The sequence below is a fragment of the Dermacentor silvarum genome, chromosome 10, assembly GCF_013339745.2.
Source record: "Dermacentor silvarum isolate Dsil-2018 chromosome 10, BIME_Dsil_1.4, whole genome shotgun sequence".
Classification (NCBI taxonomy): domain Eukaryota; kingdom Metazoa; phylum Arthropoda; class Arachnida; order Ixodida; family Ixodidae; genus Dermacentor; species Dermacentor silvarum.
In genome coordinates, this window is record NC_051163.1 from 127,075,348 (window position 1) to 127,086,975 (window position 11,628).

At 46.0% G+C, this 11,628-nt stretch overlaps 1 protein-coding gene across 1 annotated transcript in view; it reads right to left on the reverse strand.

The window, feature by feature from the left end:
* The window catches only part of LOC119466640 (uncharacterized), an 89,352-nt gene extending 80,076 nt beyond the window's left edge, over positions 1-9,276 (reverse strand). Inside the window, exon 1 of the mRNA XM_037727158.2 lies at positions 9,174-9,276. Coding sequence (XP_037583086.1) covers positions 9,174-9,182 — 9 coding nt within the window. The 5' untranslated portion in view covers positions 9,183-9,276. The remainder of the gene's footprint in view (positions 1-9,173) is intronic.
* Between the last annotated feature and the right edge of the window lie 2,352 nt (positions 9,277-11,628).

Here is an 11,628-nt window from a genome sequence, read left to right on the forward strand (position 1 = left end):
AGAAGGTAGTTGTCTGGTGTGAAGATAGGCAGATGTCAGTGAACTTTGAGAAAACTGTTTTTATGTGCATTACTCACAAAAAGAAAAAGCTTAGTTTCAATTACTCGGCTAACAATATTTTTCTATCTGAAGTAACAGAATACAAGTACCTTGGCCTGTGGATAACTAACAACCTCAAATGGAATCGGCACATCGATAAGGTAACCACTAATGCCTATCGTAAATTGTTTTTTCTTAGGAGAGCATTAAAGCTGTCCACGTGTCCCGTTCGCTTATTAGCGTATAAAACAATTATACGCCCAGTACTAGATTATGCAGCTATTATCTGGGATCCGTTTACGCAAACTAACATCAAAAAGCTCGAACGGGTGCAGAGAAAGGCAGTTCGCTTCATTTATAATAACTTCTCCCGTACCTCAGTAACAGAACTCCTAAAACAAGCCAACTTGCCTGCACTAACAGAGCGCAATCGAGTTTCCCGACTAAAATTCTTCTATCAGCTTGTAAATGGACACTACGACATTAACATCACTGATATAATTACATTTTCTTCCGGGTATGCCACAAGACAAAGGCATCAACTAACAGTGATACCATCCGCGTAAAAAATAATTGTTTTAAATATTCCTTTTTTCCTAGGACTGTGATAGAATGGAATAATTTGACTAATATAGAAGTTACTCAGCCTTCGTTGTCTTTATTTTCTGCTAACATCTGTTGAGTAGTCTACAAGATCAAATGTGACCTCGTTCATTTCTTTTTGCCGCGTTTATTTAAACCGATGTTGTTTTTATAGGCAATGTACTCCGTATTGGTTTGTTTTGTTGCCTGCATTTGTACGCTGATATATTGTACTTCCACCCTGCTAAAATCCCTTTGAGGATTGCAGTATCTGTAAATAAAAAAAACCTACTCCTTTACTTCATACCTGGGTATATTTCGAAGAGAGACCGGTTGCATTGGAACGACCTGACAGCCACCCAAGAGGCCCGGAAAGGAAAATTGGTGCGCCGATGTTGTCAGCTCAGCTGCTCCTCTGGCGCTCTTTACCAGATGGATTTAAGGCCCGTACGAGTACGCGGCACTGCTTATCATGTCTGTAGCGGCAGAAACGGGCGCACACTCGGATGCATCCACCCGGTACGGGAGAATTGTGGCGACAGTGTACGACGGGTGGCGGCCGTACAATAAGAAAGAGGGCGAGAAAACAAGGGTACTCCGAGTGGTGGTTTTGTATGCGTAGATAAAAAAGGGCAGGATCAGGACCCAATTTGTGTGGTCAGAGGCCACATACATTGCAAGCATGTCGCCAAGGGTACAGTTGAAGCGTTCAATAAGCCCGCTGGTTTGAGGGTAGTATGCAGTAATTGTTTGATGAACAATGCGTAACTGATCGAGGATGACCTCAACGACTTCGGACAAGAAAATGAGCCCGTGATCATTGAATAGTTGCTGCGGTCGACCACGACCGAACGAGGCAACATCGCGTGCTGTATCTGCTGGTAGGCCGGCGGTTTCGGCGCATTGCGTGATCTGGTCAACTGCGATGATGGCCTAGCGGTTACCAGAAATTGTTGTGAGATAAGCCCTCACAAGTTACTGCGAAACCCACAAACGCCCAGACAGGGCAACGTTGAGGCCACAGACCACCTGGGGACCAGGGGGCTGGATATTTGTGGCGTTGGCAATTGGGTTACTGTACATCCCTCGCCAGTAGTACCGCTGTCGAAGACGTTGGTATGTTATGGAAACTCCTGATTGCGTACACTGTGGATCAGCATAGAAGGATGCACAGATTTCGGAACGCGTACTTAGAGTATTACAAGTAAGCAATGGCGGCCATCTGAGGAATAATTGCGTCAGGGAAGCAGGTCGTCGCGAAGTGGTCTGTTGTGTTGAACAGAGAGAAAATATATAAGAAAAGCAATCCAGTGGTCTTTGTGCTGCTCTGAAGCGATGATGTCAATGTCAAGAAGAACTGGTGGACTGAGACGGTGAGGAACAGGACATGTCATCGGGCAAGGAAGAGCGGGACGACCAATTCGGTACACGACGTAGATTTCGTAGTCTTGGAGAGGAAGTGCCCAGTGAACATGGTGGCCTGGGGGATCTTTCAGTGATGAGACCCAACAGAGTGCATAATGACCTGTGACGACATTGAATGGGCAGCCATACATATAATAAGGACGTCACTTAGTAAGGGCGCAGACGATGGCTAAGTATTCATTCTCTGTCACACTGTAGGTGGCCTCGGCTTTTCTCAGTGTTCGACTGGCATATGTAAACGTATTTAGTGAATGAAGACTTAGGTTCCGCAAGGACAGCGCCGAGGCGACCACCTCTGACGTCCCTGTGCACTTCCGTAGGGCTGTCGGGTGGTAATGGCGCAAAATGTAGGTTTAAGTAAGAAGACGACGTGGATTTGTGAAAGCGTCCCCGCACTCCCATGACCACTAGGAGAAAGTACCACTGTTTCGAGCAGCTTAGTCAGGGTTGATATGATGGTGGCAAAATTTCTAATGAACTGTCTGAAGTAAGGACTGTGTCCAACAAAACTGCGCAGTTCTTTTATCGACGCTGGTTTAGAGTATTCAGCGACGGTGCAAGTTTTTGCCGAATCGGGCAGGACGCCATCCTTGGGTACAAGATAACCGAGTATTTTAAGCTCTCTGGCTGTGGAGCAGCACTTTTTCGAGTTCAATTGTATGCCGGCATTCGTTAATCATGTCAGGACGCATTTGACACCCTGAAGGTGTTCCGCGAAGTTCGGAGCAAAGACAACAACGTCATCAAGATAGCATAGGCGTGTGCCCAACTTCAAGTCGTGTAGCACAGTGCCCATCATGCGCTCAAACTTTGCGTTCGCATTGCAAAAGTTCAAAGAGCATAACATAAATTCCTGTAAGCCATCAGGTTAAACAAATACTGTCTTCTGTCCGTCACTTTCTGTCACTTGCACCGGACGCCTGACCGCAAATCTAATAAAAAAGAATTATGCTCCTTGCAGATAAGCAGCGACGTCATTCATTCGCGGTAGGCAATAGACGTCCTTGCGAGTGATCTTGTTAAGGCGCCAGTAATCTACATAGAAGCAAACAGAGCCATCCTTCTCTGAGGCAAGGACAACAGGATACTCCCACGGACTATATGAAGGTCGAATCACTTGGCGGCGAAGGATGTCGTCGAATTTCCCGTTGATAACATGAAACTCTGGGGCAGACACACGAAATGGGCGTTGTTGCTATGGCGCGTGAGAGCCGGTGTTATGTTGTGCGGAGCGGTGGACTTGCGGGCCCAAAAACGTTTGTGTGATATCGGCAGAAGAACGAAATTTTTTTAAGACACATAAAAGCTGGGTACACTGAATCGGCCTAAGGTCTTCAGCAATGCAGGGCCCAAACACATCCGTGAACAATGCTTCATACTCAGACAAAGCACTAAGTGTACGGTAGGTGGCCGAGGCTTTGTCATCTGACATGTCGACAACTTGCATCTCGTCAATGACTTCCACATCGCCCATGCATTCTCTTCGAAGCAGTGTCGCCGGGTATGGAAGTGGGTATGGTCGCAGGGTATGGAACAAACAGAGAGATTACTGTAGCCTTCCGTAATGTAAACAGCAGCAAAAGCAGCACAACAGCCTTCGGTATAAGAAACAGGCTAGATGAAGAAAGCAATGCGATTGTGTCAGAGCGGCCGCTGGGGTACACTGGCAGAAGCGCTGAGGCGTTGTAGGAATGTTGGCAAAATATCTTTCACGAGCAGTTTACAGAAAATGGAAGAAACGTGAGGTCCCATTTACCATCGGTCATAGTTCAACTTCAGCACGTGAGCAATGAATGTTGTCGGTATGGCGCGACAGAAAGTCCCAACCAAGGATGACGTCATGAGAGCAAGAAGGAATAAAAATGAACTCGATGGTATACAGGACAGTGCTCTGGGACTGCACACGCCGTACACGCCGCTACAGAGTAAACATCCTGAGCGCTTTCTGCTTGATGGGACAACCCCGAAAGTAGCGTCGTAACTTTCCGATGCGAGTGACAGCTTTGCGTCCATGACAGAAACGGCGGCTCCAGTGGCCATGAACGTGAATGTGCGAGCACCTTCAACACAATCTTGTATACCATTTGATGGGCGACGGTGAGGACTTTTGCAGCTCGATCGTGCGGTAGTCTTTGCGATACAAATAGCATAGCGCAGCAGCAAGGACAAGGAAGAAGCCGATACAGGAGAAGAGCTAGCGCTTCTCCTGTTCCTCTTCCTTGCTGCGCTAGGTTATTTGTATCGCAAAGACTAAACAAAATGCCCAAACTTATTCTGTTCCATAGTCTTTGCCTTGTGGAGTGCCACAATCAGTTTTTATCCTCTCGAGGCACAGGACGAGCTCGCATCGGCGATGGTGAATGGCGACGCGGAGAACGGTCGGGTAACAGGCATGCGTCTAACAGCTGCCAGGGCTGAAAATGGCTCGTAGGAGAAGGAAAATGGCCTTGGCACGCTTGTATCACGCGATACCAAGGATAATTCGGCACCAGGTGATTGAGCGCGTCGGCAGTGGCCGGCAATATGACCGGCGTTGCCTCACACAAGGCATCTTGGCGGATCGTCGGACCTACGCCACGAGTCTGCGACGGCAACTCTACTCCAGGACACAGGACGAGATTGACGAAGCGTCTGGTGAAACAATAGGACGGCGACTTGTGGTAGGCGCTTATAGGTAAAACGTCGGCTTAAATGAGGGTTGGAGCTGCAGGAAGCAATCGGGGCCATGATGACGACTTCAGCATAACTGAGGGGCGCCATCGCAAGTATCTGTTGGCGGAGCACGTGCCATACTTGGGTAATTTCTTGCTGAAAATTTAAATTTTGTGCGTGGGCACAAAATTTAAAGCGGGCTGCTGTATATGCTGCGGCTGAGGAAAAGGTACTAAGGAGAGCACAAATGCCTTTATTTCTGTGAGCAGTGTTGACTTATCGGAAGCGGCAGCCGCTAGAGCGAGATGTTCCTCGTGCTAAGGAGGGCGGCGGGTCTGAGATCGCTGGCTGCACTGCGCCTTTAACCAGATTTGGCAAACAGTAACGTCTACTGACATAATGCGTGGATTCTTCGCAAGCAGCATATGAAAGACGTCGTCCTCTACGTCCTCTACAACATTCTTGATTCTGTCCGACTTGACATGGTCGCGGTGAATATCTTATACAAGCCTAGAACATCTTCGATGTAGCGCGTGAATGATTCACTCGGTTGCTGTCCTCGTTCCCGCAAACGCTGCTGGGCGTGCGGCTTGCGAACACCAGGCCACGGAAAAAATTCTACGAAATAGGTCTTACACGCTGACCACATCTGTAAATCTGTCTCATAGCTCTTCTTTCACAGGCTTGCAGCACCCGCTAGATATCACGTCACTGTGTTCAGTTTTCTTTCTTTGTTCCATTTGTTGGGCACGCTAACCCTCTCGTACGGCAAAGGCCATTTCTCCACGTCGTTGTCATCCGCGCCGCTGAAAACAACCTGGACTTTTGGCGGACCGCACCGGATACCACGACCGATGGAGAAGGAGGCACCTGCTGAGATGCGTCGTCAGGCATGGTGGACGGTAGCGTGCGGGATCGAAGTTCCAGGTTTGACGTTTTCAAACTACCGTACACCTTCTACCAATGGTAAAGAGGTTTACTGACAGAAATAAGAGCCGCTAACGCGGAGGTAGAACAGAACCAAGAGTTCCAGCACGAGCGGCGTGCTGGAACTCATACTCGTAAACACAAACATACACACAAATATAGATAGATAGTTGAGCCCCGGAGAGAGCTTTAAAGTACCCAAAGAATGCATTAAATATATTTAAGAGGACCGTCATAGGTATGACAGCATACAGAAGGAGAGCACCAACAAAGCGCAGGACGGCGCCCGCACTGTAGCAAACGAGATGTGCGATTCCTTGCCCTCACCTCGCATGAGTGGTGCTCGCAGTGCCTCTTTAGGTGGTTCTTGGGGCCAATACCACGGCAAGAAAAAAGATTCTGGGATTTTACATGCGAGAGTCAGGATCTGATTATGAGCCATGTAATAGTGGGATTAACTTTCACCAGCGGGTGTTTCACAACCGTGCACCCAATTCATGGTACACCAGCGGTTCTTTATTCCGTCCCCATGGAAATGCGGCCTCCCCAACCACGACAGAACCTACGACCTCCATCTCAGCAGCGCTGCGTCATAGAAGTTGGGCTATTTGCGGTGAGTCCGTGGCCGTAAACCGGTAGCTTTCGACTCTCCGAACGTTCGGGTGTGCCAGAAGCGTTTTCACAAACATTTCACATTCAAACAAATTGTGATTCTGGGGTTCTCGTGCCAAAATTCTGGTATGATTATGAGGCATACTATAGTGGGAACTCTGGATTAACTTTGAGCCGCGGAAAACTGCCGATTTCCTCGCAAAGTTTCCGATATCATTGCGGTAGATGAGAAATTGGCAAGTTTACTCACGCTAGTGCGACGTCGTAGCTAGCATTTATTTTTTACATTTTTTTACTATTTATCGTCGGGATTTGTATTTGGGTGCTGTCACGAATAATTAAAGTATCATTGCATTTGTGTTCGAATACCAAACGTCCTATATGTCAGCTTCGAAACATTGTTATTCTGTGTATTGCGCGTGACCTGAGTGTTGAAGAGCAGTATATTCAGTTATGCAGCATGTTTCAGCGCTAAAAAATTGGTGAACCAGATATTCATCGCAAGTAACTGGTAACTTCGGCCCAAAGTATTATGCACAAAAAAAGACCACGGTGAAATTTCCCGTGAAAGAAACTATTTGCCAGAAACTGGATGGTGTGACTAAAGAGCAATGTCATCAATGTCGCGTCAACTAATGAGAGTCACCGTTGACCAACAATTGCCACCTGCGTCGGTCCTCGTTAAAAATAAACCTTACGTGGGTTTGTTCTGGTTAAGATCAATTCTATACTCACACTTTTCATTCGCAGCATCTCCTGTGCACTGTGGGAACTAATCGTCATGATCTGCGATCCTTAGTGTCAATCGTGGGGACAGAAGAACACAATGGATGCCCAAGGACACGCCTGGCGCCGGCGTAACCACTTCGCAACAACACTGGTTAATTAAAGAACACCGCGGCACAGTCAAGACACACAAACAACGCGAACACGAGCACAGATGATGAATCGCTTCTACGTCGTTGCTCGTGTTCAGGCTGTGCGTGTGTCTTAGCTCTACAGCACTGTTCCCTAATAATGTCATTCCATCTAGCCCCAACGCAAGCCGTGACACTCGATTTACAGACGGTAATTCACAGAATAAATTCGGACAGAGCAAATACAAAACGTTCCAAGGTTACGTGTGTGTCATAAAAAGTTTTCTACTTAAAATATCTTCAAAATAAAATTTTGTAGGACAGTCGGGGCAGTAAATTTAAGCAACATGCGAGCATAGAAATGAGGACGCGCAGAAACAAAAGGTGCAGTCATTCCTGAGATTCACCAAACTAATGCAATATTTCCTGGATGCACTTTGAGCTTACGTCAAATTACAATGCGTGAGTGAGCCTAAAGATATTTAGTGGCTATGAAGGACGTGAATGTGAGGGATCCCAAACTACGTTGACAACCTTTCTGACATGCTTCCAATGCTTGGCGCACAAGGAATTTGGAATTCTCCGCCAATCGGAATTCAGCCATCGCTACCGGAAATCGAAGCCTGCGATGGAACGCTCCGCCGTAGCGTGTGACCGTCAGTGAGCCGATATTGTGAGTGTACTTGTTCGTAGCTGTTCCCAACATAAGTGTGCTACATTGGGGCAAATAATAACGCGATAGCGTTAAGGGCCCCGTGTCGCAGAAAATTCGGCGTCGGCGTTAAGCACCGGCATCTGGCGGAAATAATCATGCCGAACCAAATGATCCCGAAGCACCCCGACCACACAGGCCCTCCGCGTGGCGGAAGGCGTTAGTGACCAAAAATGGAATTTCTTAAAGTAAAATCTCTCAGAAAAACCGTAAAGTATGTTTTAACCACAACCCGCGGCCGTGATAGCGTCTGATTGTGATTTCAATATACGAGTAAAAAGCCTGATTAACAGCCAGGGATCTTTGAATGCTATCGCGTTCCTCTCTTAAAGCCGAAACTTAAGTGTGCTCCAATTCTAATGGTCTTTCGCTGTACTTCGGTTCTAGGCAACATTGAGGGGAATGTTGAAAACCGAGCCTTTCTAAATTTTGGACGCGCGCGCCTCCAGGCATCAGAAAACAATTAATAAAATAAAAAAAGGTTCTAGCGCCTTCACATTTTGATATAAGACGGCTTAAATTGCTCCTGTAAAAATGCCTTCGCAACAATGCATCTGTGTTTAAAAGTGAAGCCGACTTAAGGGGATCAGTGTAAGCTTGGTCTTTGTAAGCCGGCTTTCGCGCGTCGTGTTGCAGTGTAGCCTACTCATAAAGAGAAAAAAATGTGATGCGAACGGAGCCCGATCCACTCTTAAAGCCGTAGCTTATGCGTCCTCCAATTTTCACAGAAGAGTTTACGATCAACTGTGATTAAAAGTACGCTCTTTGCACAAACATTAGTTTCCCCCAGATTAAAAACACTGGTAGTCCATTCTCTTCAAATGACGTTGGTATGTAGACTCCTCCATTCTTGCTATTGGCTTCTTCTCTACACAGCAAAATTAACAGGTTGAGTGTGCAGCCTCCTGCGCAGCTATATTAAACTAATAAAATTCGTCAGTACAGCCCGGATTAAACTGGACTCAAATTTACTCTGGCATTACATCCTATAAGCAGACACAAGAGTGTGTTATATACAATACATAGGGAGTTGTCACCCTATTCTTTGTTAGTTCAGGGGCCTTCACTGTCCTTTGCTAGAATGAGAATGACGTGTACGTTCCGTAATGCATAACGAGCCATTTAAAAAACACGCATACCAATGCCAGGTTTACGAAACCTAAGACGATGACGTATAAAAAAATTTGCCATTTAGAATTCCAGCATCAGTGACGCCTACATGTGCGCAGAATTATATCACTATGTTTTGAAGAGGTAGCTGTTGTGTCATACTAGAAACTTTCCAAGAAATTGTTAGCTTCATGGAAGTATTCGACACTTTCGCAATGTTCCTTATATTTCTAAAACACATGGAAGTTGCATATTACCTGAGCCATTATTTCTTGTTGCACCGGCAAACGTGTCTCTTCGTATCAGATGCCACTAACTGTGTGCCCGACGGAGTCGTCGCTTTAAATGCAAAAAAATAAATAAATAATGAAGTTACGCGACGCAGCTGCGCAACGTTCCACTTCTGTCGCTTCGCTCGGTTCATGCGCACCTGGCCGACGGAGCCGACCGGATGGCGCCAACGCAACATGTCACTCCGGTCTGCCCGAGTGACACAACTCATTACACATCCGGCGCATGAACGCCGAATAGACGTCAACAGGTCGCGGACCTGTACAGCTTTAACACTCGAAGCCTGCTCGAATGGCCCTTCAGGAGACTGGAAAAACGACATGGATTTTGAGAGAACATTATCTGGCTGTTGTTTATTACTCCTCTGCCACACTGAGGCAAAAAAAAAAGAAATTCTTGGATGTTCGTCGAAGTCAATAACAAAATGCTAGTCAAGAAAGCGGAAACGTGTAGAAATGAAGATATGTGTATCCGTTTATTTTCTTTTTGCACATTATTTTTGTTGAGCATCAATATTCGTGGATAAAACTGGCACTTAGGTTGGCAGTACCGCACAAATAAATAAATAAAATATGGAGGACAATATGAATATGTGGACAACGGCCGCGCGCGTTTGATTAGCTCTGGATACGAGACTTTATTATCATGACGTTTAGACAGACACATGTGGAGGTGCTCGCAATAGGAGATAACGTGTGATTTTATAACGTAGCGGTACTTTTCTAGAAAGACGGGCCCATCGCGTATGGATTTGTATAGTGCTGCTTCATGGCCGAATTGGAAATGCATATACTGTGCTGGGGTGCACCGTTCAAACGTCAACGGAGTAGGGTTGCTTATGGATTATTCTGCACGTTCTAGAATTTACATCGTCACCGCGAGCGCATGTGTAAGTTTTGATGCGGCATGTATAAAAGCCGTTGTCATTCTCTTTCACGACCTCGGTGGTTGTGTCAACTTTACCAAGCTCTACCTTAGTTAACAGGTATGCGTTTGGCAAATACGCTGTATAAGTTTATTCCGTCTCTGCCTCCCTGCCTACGTGGCCGCCGTTAGAGCCACGTGGCAGAATTACTGGGCTATAAAAATTATGCATGTCCAAATGAGAACTTGGAACTCATGCGAAGCAAAGATTTCGTGAAGCGGTCAGTAAAAAGCCAACGCAAAAAAAACAACCGTGTATACTGTTCATTGGGCGCACGTTGAAGAACCACAGGTGGTCGAAATTTATCCGGAACCCCCACTACGGTGAGCCTCATAATCAAGTTGTGGTTTTGGCACGTACAAAAACCCAGAATTTATTTTTTCAGTCAACAGCTCTAAATTTGCCCGTTCAACTCCTGCGTCTTTGCCGTAAAGGCAACTGGCACGTGCACACGTAATGTGCAATGTGAACCACGCGGCGATGACCCGAAAGAGCTAGTTGGCATGGTAAAATTTTAAGTGTGATTGTGGCTTAATCCCGTAATTGAAATTATTTTTCATATTATTATGAGCTTTTCGGCACGACAGCAGCAGCAGCACCAACGCCCAGCAGCCACACTGGGAAAGGTCTGGGAGGGTTCGCTAAGAAAACGTTGCTTTAAAGCATCAGCGACAGTGAAAGATGTCAGCTCTGTACCAGTGCTGCCAGTACTACGATTTCGTACGTGGGAACATCACAAATTTAATGTAGCATTCTTTGTTTTATTTTTTGTATTAATAGCAGCGAAAACCATCGTATCTGATATAAGTGTGTTGTCACATGTGTCAATATTCAGAGCAAACATTCATTACGTCCTCACAAAGAGTCCATTGCTAGCATACTTAGAAAGAGACTCGTGCGGTTTTTGCTGAATACGTTCCCATAGTACGCAATGACAATGCATTATCAATGCCGTGTTCATAAAAAGATGAAAACGTAATTGGAGTGAGCGGCCACAAGCTTTCCATGAGGTCCCTACCCACTCCAGGCCTAAAATTAATGCGCCACGTGCACAGGCTACGTTCATTCACGGCAAAAAAAGCTAAGAAAATGTGCTTCAGTCTAATAGGAATACTGCTGCATATCAGGCTAGAGCTGAATGATGAGGAAGAAAAAAATTTGCTTGAAAACTTTCAATAAACGAACGTTTAGCAGCGTCACATAGTAGTGAACAGCTGCCAGTATTGCCTAACTTCATCTCGTTTCACTTTTGCGACTACTCACTGTGACGGCAGGGGTCTCGCGTGCTGCACTGCTTTCCTTCTAGCAAGGTATTTCAGCGTTTCCATGTGTAGATGCGCAAAGATGTCATCTGGTTTTTTAATGAGCTTATATTTTTCCAATATACTGTTATCATTACTTGAACCAGAAGAAAAAACGAGAGAACTGAAACCTTACTTTTGATTGCATATTATGAGCCGAAAATCGGTCAGATTTTAGAACATTCGGGTGCTGTC